The sequence below is a fragment of the Gymnoscopelus braueri genome (genome assembly GCF_963280865.1).
Source record: "Gymnoscopelus braueri genome assembly, chromosome: 4".
NCBI classification, from domain to species: domain Eukaryota; kingdom Metazoa; phylum Chordata; class Actinopteri; order Myctophiformes; family Myctophidae; genus Gymnoscopelus; species Gymnoscopelus braueri.
The window spans coordinates 14,366,021-14,380,106 of NC_137605.1; the positions used below are offsets into that span (position 1 = coordinate 14,366,021).

Consider the following 14,086-nt stretch of genomic DNA (forward strand, 5'->3'; position numbering starts at 1 on the left):
TTCAGGGGGTCCCCAGCTAATTGACTGGTGGCTTAGAGAATGTACAAATGCAACCAAATATACCTGTCCCAGGGCGTCCCCAGCTAAATGACTGGTGGCTTGGAGGCTGTACAAATGCAACCCAATAGACCTGTTCCAGGGGGTCCCCAGCTAATTGACTGGTGGCTTGGAGACCGTACAAATGTAACAAATGCCGTGGCCCTAATGCATAGTAAACTGAGGGTCGTTGAAATGGAAAAGTTTGAGAACCACTGCATTAGACACCGCTAATGAGTAGTGTTGATTTTGTCGACTAAAACTATGACGAAAAATGTTTGTCGACTACCTTTTTCCACTAACGAAAACTAAATAAAAACAAATAAAAACTAAGCTATGATGACTAAAACTAAGACTAAATATATTGACAATTTCGTCAACAAATAAAAACTAGACTAAAATGTTAGGGAGGGATCTATGGAGAAGAGATCCAGTAGAACTAAAAGACAAGTCATTTTATGTTTGGTTGCGCTCGGGTGTTGCGCTCTGAAAATAGCAGATCTACAAGCTCACAACGCATCGCAGCGCAACGCGTTGTGAGCTTGTAGATCTGCTATTTTCAGCATGCAACCAAGTGTAAAATCAGCCACCACGACGCCATCAAGGCACCGACAAAATACAATTTAGTTGACTAAATCAACTGTAGATTTAGTCGACTATAATCTTATGTTATTATTTAGTCGACTAAAACTAGGCATAAACTCAAACATTTCAGATGACTAAAATATGACTAAAACTAAATGGAATTTTATTCAAAAGACTAAGACTAAAACTACATCAAAATTTGCTGTTAAAATCAACACTGCTAATGAGCAGTTGTGACCATGATTGTGTAGAAAACACAAGGCCAGTCTAAACGGCATGATGCAGTCTAAAAGCTGCAGTCAGTGCAGTGGTGTGTAAAACCTGCATCACGTCCCATCACGTGCTCACACTGTAATGCGTGCTGCTGGGGTACGCTACTGCAACCCAAACAAAACCATGGAAAGATCCCTGCGAGTGGTTTAAACTTGGCTTAGAGAGAGAGACAGACAGAGAGAGAGAGACAGACAGACAGACAGAAAGACACAAAGCATCTGTGTCATTTCTAGATTTGAGCTAAAAAAGCATTATTTTACACTTTGGCTATTCAAAAATAGCAGATATACAAGCTCGTAGCGCGGCACCGAGTGCCGCGCTACGAGCTTGCATATCTGCTATTTTTGAAAAATCGTGAAAATGTGTGCAAATCTTTGAATACATATGTTTTTAAAGCGAACATTTGTAACTCAAATCGTTGCTTCTGGCGGTCCCTGGAACAAAGTATTTTCAAATGGGGGTCCGTGGCCAAATACATATAATTTTGGGGGTCCTTGACACGTACGTATACAGTATGTTTGCTGTTTCGTGTCTTCGTTTTCCTATCACTGGTACTACTGATGTTTATCATGTTACTCGTTTATCATGCAGTTACTATGCTGCTCTGTTCACCTCCTGGTCAAATGTGTGTGTGTGTGTGTGTGTGTGTGTGTGTGTGTGTGTGTTTTTAATCAATCCAAAGCTGAATGAAGCGTGGCCTGATTAGCATAGCAACCGTCCAATCAGCTACCTCAGTCAGCTTTGCATTGATTGCAGTTGCAAGTTCTCTCTCTTAAAACCTTTTTTTTACCCTTCTCTCTCTCTCACACACACACACACACACACACACACACACACACACACACACACACACACACACACACACACACACACACACACTAGCCTACCACTCAGTCACGCTCCCCTGTACATCTGCTCTCTTGTATGCGTACTCCCTCTGTTGGTCATAAACTCTCTCTCTTTCTCTCTCTCTCTCATATTCTCTCATTGGTGCACTACTTTAGACTAGTAAAGGATTACGTCGGGTACAGAGTGTGTGTGTGTGTGTACAGTATGTGGCTGCGGCAGTGGTAGTGTGTGTGTGTGTGTGTGTGTGTGAGGGTGCGCAAGCAGCTGCTGTGGTAGCCTGGATGCTGGACGCTGTTTCACGGCTACGATAAAAAAAAAAACATATGGACGGACAGACAGACAGATGGATGGACAGACAGACCACGGCGTCATTCAGTCCCTCATCTTGCTGTTGTTTACCTTCCTCTGAAGCCGTGTTGTTTGTTCTCCAGCTGTCACAGTTCTGACACACTCTGCCTTTCAGCGAAGGCTTCGACTCTTTCCTCTCTCTCTTTGTGTCTATAGGTTTCTGTCTCTTTCTCTCTCTCGTCTTTTGACATCAGACACCTGGCACTGACCTGTTTAGCTCCTGCAGGCAGAGTGCGGTCTGTGTGTGTGTAAAAAAATCTCTGTAGGTACGTGAGGCTGCTTCTCCCCAGGGAGGTCGTTTTTATCTCAATTCATCTCTCTCTCTCTCTCTCTGTCTCCTTCCACATCCTCCTCTCATCTACATTAATTTCTCTTCTTTGCCGCCCTCTCATCTTTTCTCCTTGTTTGACCGCTCCTTCCTTCATTTGTTTCCTCCACTCCTCTCCTCTCCCCCCCCATGTCCTATTTTCCTCTCTCTCTCTCTCTCTTTAAACTTCCTCATCTCTCTTCCTCTCTCCTCTTCGCGGGGAGGAAACGCGGTGTGGCGTGACTGGCGTCGTCGGAATAGGAGTTCCTGCATCTCCAGGGTTTCCTGTCTGGAGGGGGTTCAGATCGTGGTGATTTTGTTGCATTGGAGACGTCGGTGAGGTTTCACAGTGAGGAGATATTGGATATTTATTGTCTTTTTCTTCCGCTAAGAGCTCACGTTTGTCTGCTGCTGCAACCTTGATGCGTTCCTCGTTTCTTTTCAGGGAATTGACATTGAGGATTGATCAATGGGACTTTAAAAAAAAAAAGACTTGGCTGAAGATCTGAAACGGACATCTTGAGGACAATTGAACTGGTTTGAGATCAAAGGTTTGTTGTTTTGGAACGATCCCTACACTTCCTGATCCAGGCTGGGTTTTACTGTAGGTTTGGCTGATTTGACCTCAAAGAGATATCACAATATTTATGGACCAAACAGACATTTCTGAACGATCTCGGTCCGTTACATTCTAAGTATCATTAACGTACCCCCATGTTACTTTGTGTACCGTATTTCATTTTTTATACTGAAATTACACTTTTGAGGTCAACCTGGATTTGGAACCGTGTCTTCCATGTTGGATCAATGGGGTAACTTAGCAACGGTCCTGGCTATGCTATAGGCTACCAAAGCAGTGGTTTTGTGAGGTCGGGATCAGACTGCCTGTATTGGTCAAGTAGTGGGGAGTGGATAACTTGATGCTCAAATAGGACACCTCGACCACAGCACGGCAAAGATGCTGAAAGACTTTTCTGGAAACTGAAACGAGCAAGAAATGGGTCGAGAACAGGATGCCTTGATGCACACGGTGGTCTCTCTGTCAGCCTTTCGATAGGAGCGTGGGTTCTTCAAGTAGAATCATGAAGAAGACGGGCATTGTATTTCAGTCGTTGACAACAAAGGAGATGAAGTATACATGGTCCTGAGGAGAGAGCCCATGCAGAGACCGCTATCTTCTCTGTCTCATGCTGCGGTGTAATGATACTTGCTGTATCATCGCCTTTTTTTCCCGTACAGAGGATATTCTACCTGCTGTCAGTCCATTAAAGGAATCTCACCCTCCCCCTTTTATTCCGTACCAGATTGATTACAACACTTGACATTTCTTTTTTTCAATATTAATTTTGACTTAAGTGTTGTTCCCTGGCATCTACTGATGATCGACTGAGTTATTTTTTCGCCTCCGTATTAACGACGTGTGACCAGGAGGACAACAGACTCCCAGCTGATATTCTGGGTGTATGCTTTTCCCCCCATTTGTGTTCTTGTTTTGTTTTGGAGATGGCTCCCCCCCTCCCCCCCCAACCCCTGTGTAGAGCCCAAGCTGTAGCCAACTAGCTACCTAGCCAGGATAGCGGCTAAGCTAGCCAGCCTTTGACCCCCACAGGGCTCTATGGTGTTGTTGTATGAGCCCAGCGTTGTTGTCTGGGCCCCACGGCCTGGTCTGGAACAGCTCCCCCTAGAGCACACATGGAGGACAGCGGCTGCATCCCTCTCTGCTGGAGCAGAGGGGCCTGCATTTACGCACAGCACCCGCTACCAAGTAGGTACTGAATATGGGAGCGTACCCGTGTTCCCTCTGCCCTGTGTTCTTTCAAAAACTAAATCTAGTCTCTCTCTATGCACACAGGCAGGCTCTGTTCCATTCTGGTCAAACAAGAGTCAGAGTGCTGATATTGTGCATGTTGGCTCACTGGAAACTACTCTGCTACACCAGTGGGTCTCAAAGTGTGGTCCAAGTGCCCTCATGGTTCCTTGAGGGGGTTCCAAATGGCCCCTTACGGGCGTGTAACTCTTGAGAGTGTTACGGTCCATTTGGTTCCATTTTGGACACTCTCAGGGGTTATGGGGGTCCCTTAAATTAAAAAAAGTTTGAGAATCGCTGTGCTACACTACTGTAAATGGAAAAGAGGCGTAATTAGTATCATTGGTAAGACCTGTGGAGGAAGTAAGGAAGAGGCCCAATTTATTTCCATTATGGCTGCTGTTCCATAGAGCCTGTTAGGGAACATATAGGCATGGCACATTTATTTAGTAGTAGCACAAGTATGCACCACTGAATTCTATCACAAGTATGTACTGAATACTAGCACAATAATGAATACTTTATTAGCATGTGGAGACATGTGTCTCCTAGGAATGATATACTTACTGTAGATGAACCTTTGTTTACTGCACATATGCATAATATATGTTTTATGCATATTTACTCGACTTGATCCCGTAATCTTTTTTCTTTTACATGATGTAAGTAAAGACTTAGTGAGTCTTCCATAATGAATTATGTCTCATATGACTGGAAACCACGAGGTTGGATACGTACAGTAAGTGCTGTGGTCTTCCACTGGGTCACGTCATAGTTCTCATCAGAAGAATGGGAGAGCTATCACTGCATCTCAAACCACTTAAACCCCCATATGGGTAACAGTCCCTCAGGGCTCAATACTAGTGTCTTTTCTGTTGACTGTTATTGTAGGGAAAGCTTTAGCTGAAAATAGCAGATCGACAAGCTCACAACGCAACGCGTTGTGAGCTTGTCGATCTGCTTTTTTCAGAGAAAGCTTTCCCCCTCAATACCGATGCTGGGGTTTAAGTGGTTAAACCTTAAACCTTTTTCCCTCTATACCAAATCTCTTCGCCAAAAAATAGCCGATCTACAAGCTTACAACGCGTCGCGACACTCTGTTAGCTTGTAGATCGGCTATTTTTTCCGAATGTTCGCTCCCAGAATACGGATGCTAGGGTTCACGTGTTTACACGTTAACAACGGTTTTGGGAGAGGGGTTTACCCACAATACCTAGTGGTGTTAACGGACTGTGTTTGCACACTGTTGTGTGTTTCGTTGCTGTCGGGCAGAAACCTCCATATCTCCATATTCTTACTTAACTTTTTGTGTTTTTTCGTAAATGAACGCCCTACTTGATCACACTACAGCGTCACACAAAAGTAGCAGATCCACAAGCGACGCGTTTCGAGCTTGTAGATCTGCTACTTTTGAATTTGAATCCTGAAAAGTAACCGTTTTGGACATATGAGGTTTCCACCCAACAGAGACGGTATATAGAAGTAATGCTGATTGGTTTATAGTTGTAATTGCAGTGATGTCGTAATGTGTTGAGTGCTGTGGAGTCGGGGGCTGTGATTTGATTGGTTATTGGGTGCAGCTGGGGGAGATATGGTTTGTAAAGTAGGCCAAGTGGCTGTGATGTCACTGGAACACACACACACACACACACACACACACACACACACACACACACACACACACACACACACACACACACACACACACACACACACACACACACACATCACCAGCCAATATTTGTGTAGTGTGGGCCAACTTTCTCCTGATAATGCATTTCCAGGAGAGGAGAGGAGAGGGGAGAAGGGGAAGGGAGTAGAGAGGAGGAGAGGGAGAGGAGAGACTGGTTGAAAGATGAGACGGTGAAATGAAGGAAGGAAGGAAGGAAGAGAGGTGGTTGGAGAAACGGAACAGAGGATCAAATGGAAGAGAGGATGAGATGGAACAGAGTGAACCACAGGAACACATGAGAGAAAGAAGAAGAATAAATGATACAGGAGAGGATGGGTGGAGGGCAGGAGAGAGTGATGGAAGAGGGGAAAGAGACAGAGGAGGAGGAGAGAGGGATGGACAGAGAGAGGGAGAGCAGAGGACTGCTTGTCTCCTGGGTGGTTTCTAACACCAGTAACCCAGATATTTATTAGATACTGGTGACAGACTGGTCCATGACAGACTGTGTGTGTGTGTGTGTGTGTGTGTGTGTGTGTGTGTGTGTGTGTGTGTGTGTGTGTGTGTGTGTGTGTGTGTGTGTGTGTGTGTGTGTGTGTGTGTGTGTGTGTGTGTGTGTGTGTGTGTGTGTGTGTGTGTGTGTGTGTGTGTGTGTGTGTGTGTGTGTGTGTGTGTGTGTGTGTGTGTGTGTGTGTGTGTGTGTCAACCTCAGTGAGCCAAATCAACATAAAGTTCAATTATGACACCACATGAAAATATATAAAACATATTTTGATTGTCCATAATGCACAACAAGCTTTATTTAGAAATATTTTCTTTCACATCAGAATGTAATGATCATTAGATTTGACTACATTTGAAAAAAAAAATCTTTTTTAAAAAGAAATCCTCTCTCTCACACACTTATGCCAGTGTGCCAGTGATCACCCTCCCTTGGCACAAGGTTGCCTACCCCTGGCCTAGTTAGTTCTCTGTTTCTTAACTAGTGGGTCAGGGCCTAAAAGTGGGTCACGAAATCCTCTAACTGCTGGTGGGTAAAGAGAACACCAGTAACCACTTAAGCCCTAGATCTGCTATTTTTGAACATTTGTAGAATACAAAAATAATAAATAAGGTTGAAAGTGGTTAATATTATGTGATGTGTTTTAATGGATCTAATCCTGTTCAAGTCAAAATTCAAGTCTCAGCACGAATCACTAGCCTATTGAGTTGCGCCTTCATGCTCGTGCGTGTGTGTGTGTGTGTGTGTGTGTGTGTGAGCATGAGAACATGTGTTATATGTTACTGTATGTATGCCGTGGTACCAGGTAGAGATGGGATTTCAAGTCTCCAGGCACGGTGCTCTGCTGTTGGTCCTAAGACTTCATAACACAGCAAACAAGTAGGGCTGCAGCAGTCGATTTAATTTGATCATAAAAATGAATCGATTTTAATTAAATCATTTAGTTGTGAGCTTGTAGATCGTCTTTTTTATGTAATTTTGTGCGACAACGCTTTACAACAAAGTATAGCTTAAGTATAGCTTAAGTGGTTAGTTAGACTAATTTCTTTATTCAGTTATGAAAATGTATTGATTCCCCCCCCCCCTCTGATTAATCAATAAAGTTATAACGAGAATAAGACTAGGAAGATAACCGATAGTTGCAACCCTAAACGCAACATGCTATAGACACTTTATTCACACATTCATTACATAAACCTACACAACATGCTACAGACATTTAATCCACTCATTCAGTAATAAGGGAGACCAGACCAGTATTACTGAACAAACTCTCTATCTATAACAATGATTATCATCAGAATATAGAGCTACTGTATTCAAGAGTTATTGTAACAGAACAATATCACTTACACCTCCTTCAGTCAGATTATAAACCACGCAGTGACACAACGAGGAATACCTGAACACACATGACCAACACTTACATGCAGCTTTACACATTCCTGTTACAGATTTACTTCAACACGTGGCCACACACGCACTAAAAACACTGAAGCTATTCTGCACTGCAGATGCGGTTGTGTAAACACAGTTACACATAGCGGGTACAAAGTTTACCATTGTGTCATAATGTCTGGAGTGTGTGCTGAAAGGAAGCTCCTGTACTTTTGTCATATATTGTTGCTGTGCAAGTGCTGGATGTGAAAGCTTGTAGATTGGCTATTGTTGTTATTTCTTTTTTTAAATTCTTTCATAATTACCTATAATTTCATAATAGGTTGCGGCAGAGGCTATAGCTATTGGTAGGGCTGGGCGATATGACTTCAAATCAATATCACGATTATTTAAAACTTTTGTTCGATTATGATTAATTATGAAAAAAATATTGTGAAAATTGCAGATCTACAAGCTCCGTTGTGAGTTTGTAGAACGGCTATTTTCATTAATTCTGCACGCCACCATTGTACAACAAAGTACTATAATACTGGGCTATTGGTGGTCATTTCAGACTAATTGATTTTGTTGATTTATTTAAAAGAAATATTAGAAAAGAAGAAAAATATGGATCGATTTAACCTCTGTTAGAGGTTCCACATTTCGATTTCGTTATATTTTGGCTTCATTGCCCAGCCCCTAGGGGCCATGGCATGGAAAAGTTTGGGAACCCTTAGCACTGATGAAGTGGAGTGAAATGAGCAAAGTGATGAGTTTGGTTGTAATGAAAACCTGCAAAATACCTGCTACATCAGTGGTTCTCAAACCTGGGGGTCGGGACCCCCAGAGGGGTCCCTACATGATTTTTTGGGGGGTCCCGCAGAGGACAGTATGTGACAATTCAAGGTAATACCTAAAAAATTGAGAAAAAAAAAAGAAAAACAATTGAAAAAAAAGTAGAAAAAAAAGAAAAGAAAAATGAAAACAAATTGAAAAAAAAAAACTGGTCAAACGCTGGCTAAATTGTCAAATAATATAAGAAAGAGGCAACAATTGTGAAAATAGCCGATCTACAAGCTCACAACGCGAGGCATTGTGAGCTATAACGACGGAGTGATTGCATTGGTTTATTTTAACAGGATTAGGTAAATAATACCACAAGATGAGTATTAGTATATAGCGCTAATTTAACTTGCGCAGTAGTGCTGTTGTGTTTAGATGCTAATTGTATGAGTTTTAAAGAGATTATTATTGCTAATCCTATCAGACAGAGAGACAGTTGTAATCCGATCCTCTCTAATCCTTCAGATTACAGTCTGATACCAGCCAGACCACAGCACAGCTACTGTGCAACAGTAGACTCCGTACAGTTTGAATTAATTTAATAGTGGACTGTCAAGTGGGTGATGGGATGGTCCCGACAGGGATTGGGGACAAATAACTACTTCAGTAGAAGGATATTGTTCTTGTTTTCAATGCAAAAGTAAGAGTCCAGAAGAGATAATGTGAGTTACAATACTGTATGAGTCTTTTAAAGATGGGGTGCCATGATATTTTTCAACCCTAAAACCTGATCATAAGGTATTATTATTACGTAAGGATTTTTTTCAAAAAAAGAAAAGTGTACAGTAAGTGTTAAAATGATGTTTTTATGTAGACACACCCACCAGTTCATTAAGTATACCTGGTTTCACTTAGCACCACCCATCTAATCCAGTCCCTCCGCCTCCTCCTATAAGACCACCCACCTGTCCTAGTCCCTCCCCCTTATCACAAAAGGACTGCCCATGGTTCTGCCCATTTGTTTACAAAATGGCAGCGGGAGGACAAATTGGACAAATACAGCCCTATATGTTTGAACCTGAATCTGAATCTGGTGAACCAAGTAGAACTTTATCTTACAATGACTATGGTATCCATTACATCAGTGACATTATTTATAGCATCACTGCACACATTTTACTATCATTACAATGCATGTGTATTCCTTCAACCTGAGATTCCCATTTAAATGGGCTATATTCTTTCCATACATCCCCTTACTAGAAAATGGAAATATAAGCTACAGTATATTACAGTAGGCATATGCATATAAAACGTCTAACTAGATGCTCTCATAATGTATTCATCAGAGCCATTTCCACCTTGATAATACACTTCTGTTTGCAGAGGCACAGATAATTTGTCTCTTTTTTTATTATATTGACAAACAATCACTTATGCGTATCTAATCCAACTGAACTAGCTCTGGCGACCCTAACGTTGGCTGAGACTGTATGACTCGAGTTGGTCCCGCCCGCGTCGGTATGTTCTGCCGATTTAATGTCAAATGTTTACCTTCTGAACATCGTATGAAAAATCTAAAGCTAGGCGCCGTAACCAACATATGTCTGTTGTTCCGACGGCGTGAAACAACGCATCGATGGGCTCAAACAACCGTTTAAAACCTTAGTTTGTTGGCAGCCTGCGTTGAATTAACATGGAGGCTCGTCCCTGATCGAACTCTGCGCCATGTTAAACGGCCATGCGCGTTCACGACCAGCACTGTCTCTGCACGTTGAATTCAACGCAGACCGGCACAAAACCCCGGTTTAAAAGGTTGTTTCAACCCATCCATTAATTTCTTCACACCGTCGTAACAACAGACGCCTGTAGGTTACCGCGACTACCGTTACATTTTCCATACGATGTTCAGAAGCGATCTTATCGACGCTGAACTAAATCCCACAACTAAACAGTGGGGGAGGTCACAGACACAAGGCTAAGTCAAACCGATTCATGCTCCTAAGTCATTTTATTGGGGCTGGCGAATGTTTTAACTTACCGGTATCGCTCCTGAGGTGCTGCTTTCTGTGTCTCCAGAATAAATCGTCGGAATAGAACCTGGCTTCAGTACTTTCCTGTTTGCAAATCCCATATTGACTTGCACTAAGTTGGTGAAGCAGTCATCAACAAAATGGGAACTACACACCCGAAGCTTGGTAGAGAGGGCTGAGGGAATAATCCTGTCTTTATAAATGAAATTAAGCCATTGATCACGTTTGTCCGTGTCAATGGGTAAAGTGTGAAACGACTGTTTGATAGCTGTCACACAGCAGTTAGGTACAGAACAACCTGCCATGGTCACACACGTGCGTTTGAGCCAGCTCCGCCCACAAAAGGTTGTAGTATAAATGACAATGATAATGAGGGGAGGTGCGGTGGGTGGGTATGACTTTGTTTCGTCAGTATGTTGCTGTTTTTGGATTGGCACCTTTGACTCTCAAGGTTTCAGCCTCCAGGAAGAAACTCCAAATAGTCAGAGAAGACATAAAACACCATAAAACCACCACCGGCACCAGCTCTTTAATTAATTTATTCATTCAACCAAAAGGTATTTAAGATTCTCGGAGAGATCATTGAGGGAGACCCTCATTTACAATGATGCCGAGATTACACACACATATATATATATATATATATAACATAAGAACAGGAAAAACGATAAAATAATGACCATCTTGCCATATTGTCACACTTAATACAGCGCTTATTACCATTAAAATCAATAACATTACACAGCTTATTGATATAATAATGATTGTATCATTAATTATACTAGACTAGACCATACCCGTAGGGGGATATGAGCACCCAAAGTGTGCAGTTTGGCTTATGCGCTGAGAACAGACAGTTTATCAGGGATCGAAAGTGAGTTTGTACTGTGTAGTGCAGTGGTTCTCAAACTTTTTCATGGCAAGGATCCCCAAATTGACACTTGTTAGCCCGCGGACCCCCATTTGAAAAGATATGCCAGGCACCCCCATAAGAGAAGATATTTTTACGGCTCTAGCAGTGAATCTCAACCATTTTAATTTCAAGGACCCCCAGTTTGACATGCATTAGGGCTACGGACCCCCATTTAATGGCATTTCTAACCCTTGGACCCCAGTTTATATCGTAACATTTATGTTAATTTAACTCAGAGTGTACAAATGGAACCAAATGGACCCGTTAGAGTCCATTTGGTTCCATTTGTACACTCTCAGAGTTACAGACCCATAAGGGTCCATTTGGTGCCTAATCTATCATTTAGCTGGGGACCCCCTGGAACTCCCTCAAGGACCCCTGGGGGTCCCCGGACCCCACTTTGAGAACCAATGGTGTAGTGTGTACACACACACGCACATCCCGTCGTGGAGGAACAGAACACACACAAACACCCGCGCATATAAAGATCTAACAGGCTGAGCCGTTCCCCGTCGGCCGTCGCCAACACACACACGCGCGCGCGAGCCGTCGCGAGCGCGCACAAACACACACACACCACGGTACATCCTCATGCGGCCCGTGGCCCGTCGCGAACACACACACGGGCGTCGCGCAAACACAAATAATGTACATTGTGACACGTGCCTCCCCAACGCATCTCCCCAACGTGCATGCGCACGTGCGTGTCCACGCATACACGGCCGCGGACCCAAGTTGTGGTGCGATCATCTCCCCCCCACCCACACACACACCACGGAGGCAGCCACGATGCAGAATGAAATGTGGCTATCTGGCGAGAGTGGGCGGGGTCTATGGTGTGGAAGCACGCTTTGGTGTTGCCATGTTGGCCTATTGTAAGCGGTTTAGGGGGCATATTGGTGGTAGTGTGTTTTGGCGTTGGTTGTGAAAGTGCAGGTGGGTGTGGGGACGCGTTGTGAGCTTGTAGATCGGCTGTTTTCCAAGAGGCAAGGTATATGTGTGAAGGCGCTTCGTTTGGCCTTCTTTTCATAGACCTTGTTGCTTTTAGGGTTCGTTTCGTTTGGCCTTGTTTTCATAGACCTTTCTGCTTGTTTCTCGCGCGAAACCTGGCAAGTTACCAAGACACCACCGACGACCGACGACCACAGAGGTTAGTCAAATTATAGGAGGATACTGCATCCATAGTAAGATAAACAGAGGCAGACAAGTGGTGTGTTTAGAATAGAATGCATTCATTAACCAATCAGAGTATTCAATACAGCAATGTAATACAAAAAAACATGATGACAAATACACACACAGTCATGCACACACACACACAGTACATGAGAGAACGCTGAGTCAGGTCACAAAATACATAATATTACACTTTCGTGAGTGTGCGTGTGCGCGCGCGTGCATTCGCACATGCGTGTATGCTTGTGTTCGTGGACACGGACGGATTATCTTTGTCTTTGAGGGAACTGTAGGTCAAGTAGTGAAAGTGCTGAATCGTCCAATTCTCTCTCTCTCTCTCTCTCTCTCTCTCTCTCTCTCTCTCAGCCAACACAGCTGCATTGTGTGAGTTGGGTGAGTTGGGTCAGTGTACTTCTGTCATCTTAATGGGGCTCTTGACTTGACAGCAACATTTCTGCTAAACATTGCAGGTTTTTATATTGAAATTCTAATGTGAGTGAAGTGCACTGCCGTGCACACGGTCTAGACTGCTCCTCTGCGCAGCCAAAGTGCAGCAATGCAGCAGGCATGAGAAATATGAAGCACACTCCCATAGGGGGTTTTCAAAGTTCAACATTTGTTATCTTGCTATAAGCAGGTTAGAATAATCTGTAACAACATTTTAACCACTCAAGCCCTATAAACTTCAGCATACGACGAATAGCAATAAATAATAAAATAAAATAGCTATTATTTGTACATTTGTGAAAATTGTTTAAAACATTGTTGCCTTTAAGGACAGGCCCATAATAGACACGCTAGGTTGAAAGTTAAAACAACCGCACAAGAGATATGAAACTCTTATCTGTTATTTAACTAAGCGGTCTCAGACAGCAGCGCGGCAGGTGGTTTGGATTACTTCAGGACAAGTCCTGTGTCATGTAGTCAGTCAGACCAACCCCTAAACTCACAAACAATCAAAGTGTACAGCGGCCGGTCACCACGGCGACGATGACTCAGCAAGGCACGCTGGGATAGCCAGGAAGTGACGGACCGGGGACACAGGAAGCAGCAGGGGTGTGTTTGAAACACGGAGATGAGGGAAGAGGAGGAAGAGAAACACAAACATGGAGAGAGACAGAGACGGAGGGAGAGAGAGAGATACAAGAAGGGAGGAAAGATAGGGAGAGGAGAAGGTGTAGAAGAGAGAAAGACAGAGATAAAAGAAGAGTGAATCAGAGTGTTTCAAGGAGTAGAGGAGAAAATGAGGATTTGTTGACAGTTTTGTAACTGTGCACTAGGCCTGCAATAGACAGCATGTTGCATGTTTTGTCAGCTAGGGCGCCACTTCTTACAAAATGAGATTCCTTTTGGACACAGAATGATTCTCTAGGCGTGTATGGCTGACCTTAAAAGAATTCTGCGTACTGATATTGTACCAGACAGCCT

General features: G+C 43.3%; 1 protein-coding gene across 4 annotated transcripts in view; it reads left to right on the plus strand.

Annotated features, from left to right (window-relative positions):
- Positions 1 to 14,086, plus strand: part of LOC308084155 (focal adhesion kinase 1-like) — a 146,803-nt gene that overhangs the window by 20,947 nt on the left and 111,770 nt on the right. Inside the window, exon 1 of one of the 4 annotated variants that reach the window (XM_080426681.1) lies at positions 4,052 to 4,163. The exons of the other annotated variants lie outside the window; for them this stretch is intronic. Coding sequence (XP_080282807.1) covers positions 4,091 to 4,163 — 73 coding nt within the window. The 5' untranslated portion in view covers positions 4,052 to 4,090. Of the gene's footprint in view, positions 1 to 4,051; positions 4,164 to 14,086 lie in introns of those variants that run through there. 4 annotated transcript variants of the gene reach the window in all.